Source organism: Parus major, chromosome 2 (assembly GCF_001522545.3).
Source record: "Parus major isolate Abel chromosome 2, Parus_major1.1, whole genome shotgun sequence".
Lineage (NCBI taxonomy): Eukaryota > Metazoa > Chordata > Aves > Passeriformes > Paridae > Parus > Parus major.
The window spans coordinates 122,334,680-122,352,114 of NC_031769.1; the positions used below are offsets into that span (position 1 = coordinate 122,334,680).

The 17,435-nt window shown below is 39.4% G+C and overlaps 1 protein-coding gene across 1 annotated transcript in view; it reads left to right on the top strand.

The window, feature by feature from the left end:
* The window catches only part of STMN2 (stathmin 2), a 39,092-nt gene extending 22,043 nt beyond the window's left edge, over positions 1 to 17,049 (top strand). Inside the window, exons 2-5 of the mRNA XM_015619953.1 lie at positions 2,658 to 2,753; positions 3,379 to 3,551; positions 13,509 to 13,700; positions 15,695 to 17,049. Of these exons, the coding sequence (XP_015475439.1) occupies positions 2,658 to 2,753; positions 3,379 to 3,551; positions 13,509 to 13,700; positions 15,695 to 15,754 (521 nt within the window). The 3' untranslated portion in view covers positions 15,755 to 17,049. The remainder of the gene's footprint in view (positions 1 to 2,657; positions 2,754 to 3,378; positions 3,552 to 13,508; positions 13,701 to 15,694) is intronic.
* Positions 17,050 to 17,435: the final 386 nt, after the last annotated feature.

The window sequence follows — 17,435 nt, forward strand, 5'->3', positions numbered from 1 at the left end:
TAAAACACTAACCCTTGGGGTTTGGGAAAGTACAGTTACCTCCCTAACCTGTGTGACATGGGCCAGCCACTTTAATCAGACCACCAACTGGACTAACATTACTGCCTTCAGCTTTTTGAATGTGTTTTAAGGAAATGTTTAAGGAAAGGAGAGCTGAACAAAGCAGGGCTCCTGCTACTCAGAGCTGAGCCTGATCAAGGGGGAGATGTTATCATGATGCTGATGGTAGACACCAGAGGAGGTGTGTGACTCTTCTGGTCCTTTGATATCCTCAGCCCTTAAGTCTACTACAGGAAAACCAGTGTTTGTCACCATGGAAAGTTGTGTGGTTCCTAGGGTGGCAAAGGCCTCCAGAACTTCTGTCAGTATCAAGCCAAGTTCCAGCTATGGTTGAAGGAGTCTCTAGGGCAAGTGCAGACTAAAATCAATACCACAAAAAAAAAAAAAGAAAAAAAGAAAAAAGAGAAGTCATTCATGTGAAGGATGGAAAGTCATCCTAATTCTGCCAGTGGCCAGAATGAACTAAGACAATGATTTTGCCAGCATGCTTTCAGTGAAGCTATTGCACAGAAGGCAAGAGAGCTGAGCTTGTTCTTACCTTTCTCCTGCTGTGCTTTGCAGATGGCAAGCTGGGAAATAAACACACCATTCTCTAATCATTTTAAGAGCTGTCAGGAAGAAGAACATATGTCAAGCAAAGATAAAAAATATTAACAAAGGCTCCAAAAGGCAAAATTCCTAGGATGCTGTTTTATATGCCTTTTTCTACAAAGAGATTTCAAGGTGTATATTTTAGCTGTGATTCAGCAGATCCTGTACAAAATTCTGTTTGTATCATCAATGGCCATGTCTTTAACACACAGCCCACTGTCCATTTTCTCTATGTTTAGCAACATGCCAGGGTTTGATGTGCACCCACTCCCCAACCTTGCTGCTGGGAATGACATAAATCCAGTGGTATGAGCAGCTGGCTGGGAAAGCCCTCCTCAGAGAAAAGCCTGGAAAACCACACCTGTGTGCTTGTTGGATGGAAGTTTAAATGAACAATTTATTAGGTTTATCATTATTCATAATTCAAAATACATCAGATGGACATGATTTTTCTCTTCAGAAGATTTTTGAGTTATTCTTTGCAAGTTGTTACTTAGGATTCAAACCAAAATTGTGTCACAACCAAGCTTCTGTGACAGACTAAGTTCACAGAAAGCAAAGTCTTCAGTACACTCTTAACCTCAAATCCTGTCCTTTACCAATGGTTTCTGAAAAGCTATATCTCCTTTAAGTGAGTAATTAAAGGTACATGATTAGAGGCCCTTGTGCAGAGCTTAATTAAATTAGCTAACTCTTTACTGGCAGCTGGAAATTTTTTCTTGAACCACGGATTATTCAAATACCACCATTCCAAGCAGCACCCAAAGGCTCTCAAGCCCTCATCAATGGCAGGTCTCTTTCTCAGTAGGAAAAGCAAAATCAAAACCACAAGAGCATCCATGAGAGAGGCTGATTGAGAATTTCATATGTATCCACAGTTTGAAGATCAAAGGACCATCTGATTTTCCTTTAGCAACAACAAGGGTTAATTTGGTCTGATCTATTAAGTACAATACTTTGAGTCACACATATTTTAAGCCACATTTTCACATGCTGTCAGCAAATGGGTATCTGCCGCTGTAGATACAGATAATAGCAGGGGTTTGTGTGTGCCAAGATGAATTTTGAAGCACCCTGCCTTAACATCCTTGCGTTGTGGAGAGTGGGCAGTGGGCAGGGTATTGCCCCAGGGCCCAGGAGAACCACCTCTAATCTGGGCTCTGTCATTGGCTTGCCAAGGCACCAAGTACAAGACTTTTTCTTACTTACAAGCAGTTAGGAAGGGTGAGCACAGCCACTGCATAATGATGATGTATTGGTATCAGCATTTTTAGACCAGTGCCTCCTCAGTTCATGACTGGGGCCTACAGGCATTATAAAATCAGCAATGATAGCACCATAAAGGTAAATTACAAGGGTATTAATTACATCAGCTAATATAGGCTAGCCCTGAGTGTGAAAGCCACATATTTTGGCCACTAAGTGAGGAAGGAAAAGCTTAATTTCAGGTAGTTAAGCATATTAAGGACATTATGCAAATGATTTGATAAATGTATCCTCATTTCTGGTTTTATTTTTAATTTTCTGGATGACATTTTCATTTGTAAAATTATGTCTTTAGCATCTACCTATGGCAATATATGGCCAGCTTTTCATAGCTGTTCTCAACTGCATTTGGATATGTCAGAGAAACTGTAAGAGCTTTGTGTCTCTCCACATGCCAGGGGAGAGTGGAGTCATGGCACTCTTCCAATGCTAAATGCATTTCCTGGTAGCCAGATTCACTTTCTGTAAACCAGAGAGGAGTGCCTGCATTATGCCCAAGGCTGAGGTCATGTAGAGGACCAGCAGCCATCTCTGCAGTTCTGAGGATCTCATTTATGATTTGATAAAGGTTCAATGTGGAGAGGAAATAAAATAAGTAAATAAATAAGTAAATATTCTAGAGAAGTCTGCCAGGTGGGCGATGGAGTAGTCTTTCTGGTCCCCAGCCACTCATCTCAGCTAGAGATTCTCTAAGGAGGAGCTGGGGAAGTGAAGTATGCTAACAAGATCTCTCCTTTCAGCTTACAAGGAAAAGATGAAGGAGCTGTCCATGCTCTCGCTGATCTGCTCCTGTTTTTACCCGGAACCTCGCAACATGAACATCTATAAATATGATGGTGAGTGATGCTTGCTGGAAGTCATCCTGCAGGTCAGAAGATGTGCTAGTGTTGGGAAACCACTCACATCACCCCCTATCCATAGTTTTAGTTGGTGTATATTTTACTGACTTAACAATTGCTGGTTTGGGGTATTACTTTCTATGGAGTATGCAGTACCCTGATGCTGGATATTGTTCCTAATAGAATCTAACTAAACTTTTAATGTTAGCCCTCTCATACTGAGCTGTCCTTTCCCTGCTCACTATTTGAGAACTACAGCTTTCATAGCTGGCATAATTCCCTAGAAGATGAAGAAAAGATGAAAGCATGCTTAAAAAATTAATCAGCTTGGGCACTGCTTGCAGGGGGTGTTAAATGGCACAGAACCCCAATAAGCTTCCAGAATTGCTGTAAATTTTTATCTTTATGAGATTATGGTATAATTAAGCTGTTACAGATAAAATGGAATGTACTCCCGAGAACAGTTTTCAGCCCATAATCTGCCATTGCATGTAAAACGCCCAAGGCAAAAATGCTAAATCATTTGTCCATGCTTCTGATCCTACTCTGATATCAGTGCTGCTTCACTCCTCCATACTGCTGGTGTATTGAAGAACTTACAATTTCCCACCTTATTGTGCAGACATGGAAGTGAAACAAATCAACAAACGTGCCTCAGGCCAGGCCTTTGAACTGATCCTAAAGCCGCCATCTCCAGTCTCAGAAGCACCAAGAACTTTAGCTTCTCCAAAGAAGAAAGAACTCTCTCTTGAGGAGATCCAGAAAAAGCTGGAGGCTGCAGAGGAGAGGAGAAAGGTATCTTTCCTTAAAATAAAATGCTAGTAATTAGACATGATTTAGTGTATAGAATAGCAGTCAAGTTTCCTGTCCATTTGTATGTTTTCCATTGCCATCACTGGCTCATGGTAGCCTGCACAGACAAAAGTCATCAATATGTTTATAGAAATGAATGAGTTAATTTTTTTTCAGCAGCTTGCAAACAAGCCTCACTGGTTTCAGTGCTGGGGAAGCATGCATCACAAAATAGACACAGTTTCAGACAGGGGCCAAGTGGGTTCAAATGTGCTTGCTTACTGTGTGAACATAACCAAGTGGTTCATTCAGGGTATCTGTAATAGTTGCTCAAAACCAGTGCAGTTACTGTGTCTAAGAGACAGATCTGCAATTCAAGCAGATGCTCTGTGAGATACCAGATTTTGACTCCTTGTAGTATCTGTGGAAATTATTCACAGGGGCTGCATAAGGCAGCTAAAATGTCTTATTTGTGCAATATAGAGAAACACTCTGAACAGAGTGAGTTTGGGATCATTCACACAGAATTGAATGAGGACACTAGCATAGCGCAGATGCTAAGAGGCATTTCTAGCAGTTTCAGTAGTGATGGAAACTGGCCTTCTAGGGTTTTCCACAGACTGTCTTCCCCTCTTTATGATCCTGCCCATAATGGTAAAGCTCTGTATCATAATCACTAAGTTTGTCACATGCCATTTGGAAGAGTTGTTACACCTTTTTCACAAAGGCTGGCACAAAGGCAGCTGGAAATACCCATTAACTGCTTATTTGGCTTTCATCATAACTGATGTGTTGAAGAGGCCTTCATTTTTTCTAAGTCAGTGCTAAATTGGGTTGTTTTTCTTTTTTACTTTTTACAAAGTGTAGAAGACAAACTCCAGATCAGATAAGCCAGAAGACGACACTCACCATAGCCAGCCTGAACTGCCGGTCTGGAAATCATCAGTGTTCTATGTACACACAGCATTTATGCGGTGTTGCACCATTTCAGAAAAGTCATGACTGGCTACAATGACCACAGAAAAATCAAAATTGATAATATATTGTCCTGGTTAATTCTTGTTTCTTTTTTCTGACACAAAAAAGGAGATCCGCAGAAGCTCTAGGATTTTAGGATTTTATGTGTCCTTCACCCAGGAGATCAGTGTTATTTTGTGGCAAATCAACTTGCACAGTTAAATAGGCATTAGAAACCCCTTATACCTGCCCACGGAGTCCCTGGTAGAGGGTTTCTGAAAATGAAACAAGCTTATATGTCTCTTAAGCTTTTTATTTATCTATTTTTTAAATCTATTTCTTTATCTATTTATTTTAAACAATGTGATTTCTCGATAAAACTGCTGATAGCAGAGCTTTTCCTGATGTCGTCAAAAACATATACAGAAGTTCAGGGATGGCATCTATATCACAGATAGCACATGGATCAGATCCAGGGAAAGCAATTCCATTCTCTTTCATTCCTGTCAGACCAGATCAGGGTCACTGCCAAGAAACTCAAGGGAATGATTACTCTGGTGAGTGGTTTGTTATGTGTCTGCTGAAGTCAGTAGATCTGGATTACTGACAGGTCTTTAAAACCTGGCACTCAGTTTGGATTTGCAGTGAAACCTGACTATTCCAGGCCTCACTAATTTGAGCAATTCATTTAGATGAGAACTGCAGTGTTGCTACTTTTGTCCTTTTTGCTGGCTTGCTCACTAGCTAACAATGACTCTGTGGTTCTAGCACACACCCATTAGCACTATCACTTCTTTCAAACAAATATTTCTGCCAGAACATTCATTTCAGTAAGAGGACATGACTGTATATCAAAGGAATTTCCATTTGCACTAGCACCTGCTGAGAAGGGTGAGCTCTCACTCACCCAAGTTATGATATTCCCCAAAAACTCAGTCCATGAAGTTCCTCTGTGCTGAGTACAAATGTCCAATATACAGACACAGAATGAAATGACAGCAATTTAAAAACTTGATATTATTAGTATACTTGGTGGAAAATACAAATTGAACATTTCAGAGATCTTATTCCATTGATTTCATTACTGTTCTTCCTAAAGAAAAACTCATAATGCAATAGATTGGTAATCAGTGATAGCAATACAGGCACCTGCCATTTCTTCCCCTTGACACTATATTCATTTTGAATAAACATATAACTGAGTTATTTTAATAGACAAGATCCTCCACATTAGCATTGCAGCAGAAATTTCTGGGGAAAGAACAAAGAACAGAGCAAAATGTTTCTTTACATCACTGTTAAAATCCCCGGTGTTCTCACATCTCAATTATTGATTTCATTTTGGCCCCAAAAAAGAGCGTAGTGCAGAGAAGGATAAAAAAGCAATTAGAGGAACAGAAAATCTTCCATAAGAAGATAAATTAAACAGTCCACTTTTCAGCTTGAAAAGAGACAACAGATTAAAGATAAAATAGAAGTCTACAAAGTCATGAATGGTAATGAGAAGATGAATAGGAACAATTATATTCCATTTCACACAATCCAAAGGGGACAAAACATTCAAAGAAATCATCACACAGCAATTTCAAAAAGGAATCATGTTTCCATGTATTGTTTATTCAAGGTATATTTGTTATCACAGACTGTTTAGAGGTTATTAAAATATTATTTATGTCAAAAATATAATAGCAAAATTAATAGAGCACTTCCTTATAGAAAATTATTATGTGAATGGAACTTGTGACTCAAAAAATATGGAACTTGCTAACTGATGAAATTAAGAGAGACTTGCTCAACCTCATCTAGCTTCCCTCAGCATCTTCTTCCACTTTCTGTTGCTAGATGAGCCAGACAGACTTTTTATGAAAGCCAGCATGGCTGCTGTTATCATACTTTTCAGTCTATGTCAGGCATGGCCATTCTAGATCATGTCCTTCCAGTGCAGTTCTAATTAAAATCCTGTATAACTAATGGACGAGAATTGACTTCTTCAAAGAAAAATTGCTAATGAATTTTATACAGCTTAGAAATTAGGTTCTGCTCTGTTAATTAGACAGTGTTCATTAATAAATTTTCAAACTTATGAGAACATCTAGAGCAATACATGCACTTACAGTCTCCTGCTTATGCTTTTTCCAGTTTTTCATTCTTGTTTATTTCCTTGTAAGCTTTTAGAGGACTCCTCTTTCTTTTTCTCCCCCTTTTTCTCTACCTGACGCATTTTTTTTGCTTTTTGCATTACATAGCAAAGCCCGTTAAGGCTAGTCACAGATTTGTCCTTTCCATTTATAGAATCATCTTGGCAGCATGTCGCTGCTATCCTTTTTTTTTTTTTTTTGGAACATATGTGCTATATTTTCCTACCTTGGTGGATAATCGGAAAGATCTTTTCATCATCCTCAGCTGAGAAATTAGAGCACTGTGACATTGTATGCAGCAGAAATTTTTCTTACAGAATATTTAACATTTATCTATTTTTGCCCATTGGCCTTGAATGTTCAGCTGTTATTACTAGTGGTGTACAGACTTCAAGGGGCATATGTCAAATTATATATTTTTATTGCCTATGTTAAATTTATTTACTAGCATAAAAAAAGAAACACTAAAGGGATGTGCATTTCTACTAGACTTTGGATTATAGGAGAGAAACTGTATATAATCAAATCCTTTTAATGGCTTTGTGTTGGGATGAAATTGAATCAAGCTTATCCCTAGAGCTTAGTGTGACAAAGAATGCAGGAAAACAGTAATTTATTTTTTTTTAACTTTCATGCTATTGGATATAGACTTACAGTTTCATGGGTTTTTAATGCCATTGCAAGGGAATTGCCACAGGACAAGCCTGTGGTGCAGCCTGGGCTGGGCTTGGCTCGCTGTGCTCCCCACAGCAGCAGCCAGCCCAGGGCACCTCTGCCAGCATCAGGACCATTCTCAGTGCTGGCTTCAGCATCCAACTCTCTGCCCCTTTGAGCCAGCCCCACAGCCCAGAGGCAGCTCTGGGTACTCTTAATCCATCTCTGCTTTGGCTGCCCGTGTTTTACAACTCTCTACAGGAGGCTGATGGGGCTTTGCCAAGGCAGGGAAGGTGGCAGAGCTGGGGGATGAATGTTCCTCCCTGGACATTGCATGGCACCTGCAAAGCTGCTGCTCCAGGTGACAGGTGGAGAAGGGCACACCTTCCCTGTCAAAGGTGGAGCTTTCTTCTTCCATCTCATTTCTGTTACAGTTTCCCACCAAATTTTAAGGTGAGAAGGATGGGAATGAGAACAGGCAGTGCCCAAGACATATGTCTCCTGTCTTTCCCACTTACTGATCTCCCTTTCTATTGCTGCTGGCCCTCAGCTGTGCTTGTGTGGAGAAGGAATACAGCATGAAGCATTTTTCTATGTAAATGTCCCAGCAATAGGTGTAATCAGCACTGAAAACAGATGTTCCTGTCACATTTTGATTTACACTATGGTGAGTCTACACACAGTGCTTCATTCCTAAGTTTTACAAAAGATGGACAAAACTGCAAGAAACTGCAGTTCCACATCCAAAAAGAAACCCATTAGCCTATGGAATGTGTGTCTGTAGGAAGATGTTTGCTACCAGCAAGGAGAGGATTTGGTGTTGGGCTCCAGGGTCTGTCTCAGAGCACATGGATCCATGAACGTACATCCCAGTGCTGGCAAACATTCTCTCCCCAGTCTGCCATGGGCTCTGCCACTAATGAACAACCATAAGACAATTTGACATTGGTCTTCATTAACATTATAATGCCAGGCCTCAGACTGCAGCAGACCATGAAGGCAGAGGGCTCGGGTGGCACCTCTTGCATGCCCCCAACATGCCTTGTTCACCCCCACAGGTCACAACCACGAGAGCAGAAATTTTGTGCCAGTTGAGGAAGAGAAACTGAGTTTTCTTGAATCACAACATGGATGGACTCTTTTTTTTTTTACTCCACATCCCAAAGGTCATTTGGCAGACTGTGCAAAAATAAATTTAAAAAAGAGAACCTCACCTAAATTTAAGCAAAATTGTTCATCATCTACTTCACTAGAAGCAGAGCTTCATCCAGTTACAGATCACATGTGTCTGACTCTCCTGCCAAGTGGGTATTTCTGAGATAAGTTGAATTTGCATCCATTCCCATGTTTTCACATGGAAAAATCCCAGCCTCAGTTCCTTCTCCTGAAAACATCAGTACTTCAAGTCACCACACCCAGGCTTCACCTTGGCATTTACATTTCAGTAGGAGCCTTTCCTCCTGTCTTCACAATCTTCCTTAACAGTATCTCTTAGATACACATATATTGTATATTGAATATTGAAGTATATTGAAGAATATTGAAGAATGTATAAAGTATATTGAATATTGAAGTATATTAAAGAATACCAACGTTATTGCACTTCTTCTGAACAACTGTATTGTTAAAAAAAAAACAATCAGTGAACAAATGTATTGTAAAAGAGGAGCACTCATGACTGGTAGTGTGTCTCAGACACCCTAGTAACAAGGGGTACTGGTGTCTGAGGTTGAATGCATTCAAGCTGAAATTCCCAGCTTAAAAGCACTTTTCTGAACCCATTTCTTGTTTAATAGCAAGAAAGGATTACTTTTCTCTCCATATCAATTACTTCAATATTTGGCTATATCTGTCAAACAAGACGGATGGATGGATGGATGGATGGATGGATGGATGGATAGATAGATAGATAGACAGACAGACAGACAGACAGATAGATAGATAGATAGATAGATAGATAGATAGATAAATAGATGTGAGAAAATAAAGCACCTCTTACTCAGATAAGGAGAATCTTCTTCCTGTGAGTAATAATTAAACACTGTATCTCTAAAGCCAGTTTCCATAACTAATTTTGCTCATGACATGAGTGTTTAGTAGTCTGCATCCATCTCTGGCCAGCTAGGTAACAGATGTGGATTTCCTTTCACACCACTCATCTCTGAAAAATGAAGATGCACATGGTCCCTTAAAAATATGACATGAACATCACAGGAGTTTGCCTGCATTTTTAGCATATCAGTATATTTCTTGGAACAAAGACATCTGTACCAGGAATATTCTCCAATAATTTTATTCCTCCATATTTACATATTTAAATATTAACAGATAAACATTTTGGTGTCCCCACATTATTTTGCAGCCTTTCAGTACCTTCAGGGGGCTTTTTAAATGGAAGGAAAGTGATTTTTTCCAAGTGCAGACAGTAATAGAACAAGGAAGAATGGTTTTAAACTAAAAGAGGGAGGTTTAGATTAGATGGTAGGAGAAAGTTCTTTAATGTGTGGGTGGTGAGAAAGCGAGACAGAGAAGTTGCTCAGAGAAGCTGTGGGTGCCCCATCCCTCCAAGTGTCCCACATCAGATTGGATGAGGCTTTGCACAACCTGGTCTAGTGGAAGATGTACCTGCCTATGGCAGGGACTTGGAACTGGATGATCTTTAAGGTCCATTCCAATCCAAGACAGTCTATGGTTCTTTGATTCTATGATGTAACATTAGATGCTGCAGCTGGAGCTGCATTGTTTATGCCCTGTTATATTTAAGAAGTCTTCTGAATATTCTCCCTTGAATACTGCTTTTTGATTTTCCATAATTTCATATTTTTCTCTCCTTATTAGTCTTCTTTATCTTTCATCTCATTTACAGCTTTTTTTTTTCTTTTCATTTTCTCACTACATCTGTATATGAAACACTTACCATAAGAGGTTTACAGCTATGTTAGAACTATCAAAGATTTGAAAATATCCTTTCCAGCACTTCAAACAGCATTGAAAATAAACTCAAAATAAAAACTTCCTATGTATGTTGGAATCCTGCATCACTGGAACTGTGTGTGTCCAAACAGAGCCATTTAAAAGCCAAGACAAACAACAAAGGGAGTCTATTAATCCCAGCTCCCCTGGGTATCCATGGTCATTCATTTACCCATTTCTGGATGTGCAGTAGACTTTGAACAGACAGGGTGGCCAAGTTCTGCTGCCAAATGGGTTGGAAACAGAAAATCATTTGACAATCCAGTACAAACACATAGCAGCCGCCTTCCAGAATTGTCATAAGGGGATTTCAGAATGGTCTGAACACCAGGGAAACAGGCAGACTGACAGCTGGGCTATACCACCATTAGAGAAGGGACATCAGTCTAAATGAGACTCTGCCCTGTGGATATTTTGTGGCAGGGAGGGGGGTTCCTTTATTTTGAAGCAGTCCTGGGTACCAGTGATTTTCCGCTCTCAAAATTCGTTACAATATGGGATTAAAGACATATTGAAAAGGAAAATCACATTAGGGGTTTACAGTCGGCTCCTGAGGACTGGTTCAGCTTTCAAGCAGTGTCTTTCTGGTGCCAACACAGTTTGCATCCAGTAAATACTGAATTAGAGTATAAGGATTTTCTTCATTATCATGAATTAGACAACAAATTACTTTTGAATGTACTGTCTGCCAACACAGCATCCAGAAATGTGTGTACTTTGATATGAAGCTCTAATTTTCCACTGTTCTCCAGGATTTATGATAAAAAGTGTTTCCAGAAGGCAAAGGGTTTGAATGAAAGAAAACAAATCTTGAAAAATGGACAGGTGCCTCAAAGTCCCAAAGGCATTTCACAACCTCCATTGAAAGCAAATGCTTCTTATATGCATAGTCCAAATCTTACTTTTTATTAGTGCATGGCTATGTCCTAGAAAATTGTTTTCCAAATCCAAAAGATCTGATTTTATAACACATTATATATGCGTATTTAAACACCATGAAATGTTAGCCTTTCAAATTAACAAGTCTCTTCTGAAATGTTTCATGGGAAAGGACATTACAATTAGTCTAATAGTGTATTTTTTATTGAAACTCTCAACAGGAAGAGAAATGGGTTCTCAGATTATCCATTACTTTTACATCATTTAAGCAAAGGGTTCACAAAATTCATATCAGCAAACAAAATGTAATGATCATAACTTTTCCAAAGGTAGACGAGAGATTGTCATTGAACTGTAAATTAAAAAAAAATTCAGAATAATTTCACAAGCACTGGTCAAACTGGGCCACTCAGGTTTGTCCACAAGTGGGAAAAAAAGATGAAAGTATTTCATTATTTCAGTTTTACATTGCATCATATCTTTTTAAATAACTTTTTTACATCGTAAAATAATCTACAGTTAAGAACTGTTAAATACTAAGTATTTGAAATCAAATATTTTGTTTCAAAATAAGATACTTTTATTATATTATTATTAAAAATGTTGACATTTTTACTAATTTTATGGGGCTTTTATGATTTTTTTAATTGCTATACAAAATTCCTTCTTTACCCAGCTCCACTTGTCTTTGGCTCATCCTTCTGTATTCCACCAGTGAAACTCCCCCTGCTTTTGGCTTCGTCTGTCTGAGGGGTTTTGTTCCCATTTTCAACATTCTTTATCTGGCACAACAGGGGCAAAGACATGAAAAGTGTTTGCTCTATTACTCTGTTCAGCATATGCTGTAAGGGAGGGAAGAGCCAGGAAGAGTCGCTGGGAAGTGCCAGCCTTTCCAGGAGACCATTCCTACCAGCAAGTTCTCCAGGGATCAGTTTGAGAAATGAGGCTGTACCTGCCTCCAGGCCAGAGGTGAAAGGCATTAAGTGATAAGGATGGATGGAAGTGGCTCTCTCCTATGATCTTGCAAGCCATTAGAGCCTTTCCAAGCCAGATGTGTTTTACTCCAACATCTTGCTGCAAGATGTTCTGCCTGGCCTTTGCAGCCTTTTCTAGCATCTGCTTAATTTGCCTTGTCAGTGCATTTGGCTTTATGCATATCTTGCTTTCATTAAAATATTTGTTTTCTCCTAGTGGGGTCTTGCTCATACAAAAGAATTGCAGCCTTTTTCAGTCCATTTAAAGCCACATGATAGAATTTAGAATGTTTCATTACCACTAATGGTAATTAATGGTTAAAACATTTAATTTAGGCCTTAAACTAACTCATTTTTAAGGGTCACAATGGCAACAGTGCCTTGGGATCAGCACTCAAATACACATTTAGCCTCCCGGCACCCTATTTCATTGTCTGTTTCTCTGTTTCTTCTCATGCTGCCTCTTATTTATTTTATCCAAAAGTGTATGATGTTGTTTATCCTTTCCAAATAATTGTCATTTCAACTAGATTTGACTGGAGAATGGGCCCAATGCTGCAAGTCTTTTGGCTTCTTTCCTAGGATTAGTGGTTTCCTGTTAGAAATTTTATTTAATATAAATAACATACTTTATGCTTCTGAGAAGTGACACAATTCAACAAGGAAGAACACAATATTAAGCATAGACTACATAGACTGGATCTGTTTAATTCCTACTCATAGTTTTTATCTTCCTTGAAAAATAAAAACTTTAAACTAAAAATTTTTGTTATTTCCTATGCAATAAAACACTTTTTCTCCCTTCCTAATCAGTGAGATTAATCCAAATATAGGTGCAATGGGTAAAAAACATTGTCTGAATTGTTGCTACCTGTCTTTCATGTCAATAAACTTCCAAACCAGTTGCTAACTATTCAAGCTCATGAAAGAAGAGCACAACCTGGGTGAAAATTGCACCTGTCCTGCCTCAGTAATCTCCCTTTTAACTCTGTACATTTCTTCAATGCCAGGTCCCTATCTCTAAAGATAAAGGGCTTATAGCTGAGAGACTGCAGCTGTCAGGGGTTGAGCAACCACTGCAGTAACCCAGGCCAGCCAGGGCAGCAGCACAAGAGCATTTCTTGTTAACAGAAGTGTCTTGGACATCTCTCTGCTGCTGCCTCAGGCGTGTACCCCACATTTATCCACTGCTTCCAAACACTGTTTTATTGAGGCTAACCCGGTTCACTCACAAAGTGACCATTCTAAAAAAGAGAAGCAAACTTTACACAGTTTCCACATTCAGGGAACTCTTGCCCTATGGCAACATACTGTGCTCCCTGGCAACATGGCAACATGCTTTGCTCCACATGAGTATTTCCTCTCAACTGCATCTCTTTTTCCAGTCCCAGGAGGCCCAGGTGCTGAAACATCTGGCAGAGAAGAGAGAACATGAGCGAGAAGTGCTTCAAAAAGCTTTGGAGGAGAACAATAACTTCAGCAAAATGGCAGAAGAAAAGCTGATACTGAAAATGGAACAGATCAAAGAAAACCGTGAAGCTAATTTAGCTGCTCTTATTGAACGCCTCCAAGAGAAGGTAACCACACCATCACTTTTTACCTTAGACTAGAGAGGAGAATCTAATCAATGTTTTGCAGAGATGTTGTGCATAGTCCTTATTTCAGTTGCTACACTTGAGCTATTTTTAAGTCAGCGATACCTGTCTAAACCCCCACTCCCTTCGAAAAAGGACTGAAGTGCTACAGTCACCCAGTCACGGGATAGTTGAGGTTGGAAGGGCCCTCTGGAGATCATTTGGTCCAGGCCCAGGCTCAAGCAGGGCCACATAGAACCAGTTGCCCAGGACCATGTCCAGGTGGCTTCTCCAAGGATGAAGGCTTCAATTCCACGCTGGGCAACCTGTGCCAGTGCTCAGTCACCTCACAATGAAAAAGTGTTCCCTGATGTTCAGAGGAAACCTCATGGGTTTTAGTTTTTGCCCAGAGGAGAAAGATGAAAAATTATGGGAAAAAAATTCTTTCATATATAGCAAAAGAGGTCTGTCTTTCCATGAGTCTTGCAAAGAAGACAGTAAATTTTCCTATGGAGATCTTTGATGCAGCCAGAGGAAACAGGGAATCACAAACCCTAGATGCAGAATGAGGTATGCCTTTTTCCAAAAACACCTTCCACACAAGGGAGAGAAACATGCAAATAAAGATTTAGAAATGTTAAGAAAAAAATAATTAGTTCTGCATGAGTGATCACTTGCTTTTCTCAATATTGAACTTTTCAATATACTATTAAATTGGCTAAAGAAAACAGCCCTCAGAGGTTTTCCAGGAGATCTTCAAAAGCACCTCTACATCTTTGATGGAGACAAAAGTCTTTGAGAGTAGGAAAGAAACAGAGTCAAAGGATGATGTTACAAGTAAAAATGTAAACAGGATAATTCTTGAGCTTAAGAACTATAGCCATATTGCTTGACATTTTTGCATTTAGTTTCCTTTGCAGGCACATGCCCAGGCCTTATGAAAACAAAGGGAAAAGCAAATTGGTTATCCTTGAGGTCCAAAAGGAAGTGGGAAGGACAGCTGACGCATCACTCTGTCCTAGGTTAATGTTAACAGACTGTTAAACCCTGTTTCCACAGAAATGTGTTGGCATATATGCATGAAACCCAAGAAAGACTTCTGAAGAAAGATGACAGTAACTCACTTGGAAACATTTGCACTGACCAGTAATAAAAAAATATAATTTTGCCAACACCAAAACATCAAAAACAAACATAATTTGCCAACATCAAAAGTGAATCCTTAATATACAGAAAAATAAGTGAGATAACTGGTTCCAAGTCTTCCAAAGTTCCACAGGGCTGTGGGTGCCCCAAGGTACTGGTGTCTAGCAGCTACTGCAGAGGTAACTTCTGTATACTGCAGTTAACAGGAACACCAAGCAACAAATAAAAGGCATTCAGTGTTACAGATCTTTCAAGGACTGATGTACAGGTTCAATCAGTGCAATAGATGGTATTCTTTGGCAGAGACAGAGATAGAATCAAGAGGACAGGTAGCTCCAGTGCTCAGATTAAGGAGATGTTTGAGACATTCAGATTGGCTTATTGCAACTAAGTTCTTGGATCTTTATTATAGTTCCTAAGTGCTGCAGAAGAGTAAGTAACATACAATGTGCAGGCAATTAATTCCTCACTCATCCTTCCCTATATTTAGTTTAATATCCAAGAATTCAAAGGGTAAATGTGAGCACGTGGCACATTACATGATGCAAGCAACACTTCTCTATGTGGCCCTTTTAAATGAAACTCCATGAAGTGCTGAGGATTATAAGGCCATATCAGAGATATGATCTTATATATGTAAAGACTGAGATCCAGAGCAGGAGTAGAAAGTAAGCACAAAATGTGCTTCCAGCTGGCACTTCTCCTGTGCTGCTTCTTCTAAAGATGGCTGTGCTGTGAAACAAGATTTGCACAAGCATCAGTGCATGACCTAAACAGGTTATCAGCATGAGTCTCCCTAGGCAGGTGGAATGAGAAAAAGGTTTGATTTTTCCCTTCTTGATGTTTTCCAGGAGAGGCATGCTGCAGAGGTCCGTAGAAACAAGGAGCTCCAGGTGGAACTGTCTGGCTGAAAACAGCAATGGTGGATGTGACCCATCCCCACCATTAGTAAACTCCCCCTGCCTATATTATTATGGATCATGAGATATAAGTATGGGAAATGTATGACGTGGTTTAAAAAAAAGGTAAAAATCAAGAACTCAATAAAAAACTTTAAAAAAGAAACAAAAAAAAAATAAAAACAATGCGGTCTCTTTGCAGAATGATTTGCTTGATGTTTAAAAAACTTGGATCTTATTTTGTAAATACTTACATTTTTGTTAAAAAATACAATTATTGCATTATGCAAGTTATTTCATAATCTTACATGTCCTGTAACAGGCTTCTGATGTTGTCTATTTCCACTCGGTTGAATTTGCTGGGTCTGTTCATTCAAAGCACCTCATGTCTAATTCCATTCCCTGCAACTTCTCATTCCAACCCACCATGAGGTCAGTAGTAGTTCTATGGTGCTAGAGACCAGTCATTGCCTAATAACCTAGGCTGCTTTGCCATCAATAAGCTTTCTTGAAACAGTGACTAGATCACGGGTATTGTGACTTCGCGTTCAGCTGTCCAAGACAAAAGGCTCTTAAAAGGGTTTTTCAAATGCAACTTATGCTGCAGGACTCTGGACTGTGCTGTACAATTGAGGTTGAATCTCCTTGTAGAGTGTTTGTTGCTCCTGCTTTTTGAAGTGAGAGGCAATAACAGCTGTTCAACAGAATGAAATCAAGCAAGACCAGTTTGAGACAAATTTAAGAGGCACATTGTAACCATCAAGCTGTGACAAATTCTGGATGATGCCAAACAGCCATACAAATGCTAATTGTAAAGTGAGCTTAATTCACCACTTGAAAATTTATTGATGGAGCAACTAATAGATAGCATCAAGTGGCTTTATCTGTAGGTGCCATGATCTATGATACTTATCTGATGCTACCACATTACATGTGTAATAGTACAAGAGGCTACCGAATATTTCACCTGGAACCCATGAGCCAGTTGTTACCTTTTTTTTTTATGACACTGCTGACTTCCATTCATCATGACCTTTACTCTTCAGTGTTAGCCAACCCTACCTAGTGACAGACATCTAGGACTAAGAGGGCTGAAGCAGGAGGAATGACTAGACAGGGTGCTTGTGCCAAGTACAGTATCACCAAACCTAACACATCATCCCCAAAATAGCTGCAGTTTTGAAGTTGTCCCTACCCCCCTAGAGGTTGCTGCCTGCATATTCTACTCTTCATTAGTGCTATTTTCCTGTATGTCATTGTGAGCAAGCTGTGATTAATAAAGAATTGGGGTTCTGTGAACTGAAAAAGGGCTTGTTTCTTCTCTCGCTCCATTACACCTCTGGCATGTACCCATGTAAGGGGAAAACCTAAAAGCATGGAAATGAGACTTAAAAAAGACCTATTAATAAACCAAACTTATTTCTCTGCTAATATGGAACTAACCCCTGATACTCATTTTCCAGTGCTTAGGCTGGTTGTTTTTAAAGATTACCATATAAACTGAGCCTGTAAATGTGACCTCTAGCACTGAGATTATTAAAAAGAACTAGCTACATAAGCATGCACATGCACTCCTTAATCCTGACTCAGCATTGGGGGAAAATGGAATTTGGGGAAAGAAAAGTAAATAATCTAGCTCTGGATACACACATCAATAACTACAAGATTCTGGGTATTAACACACTGGTTTACA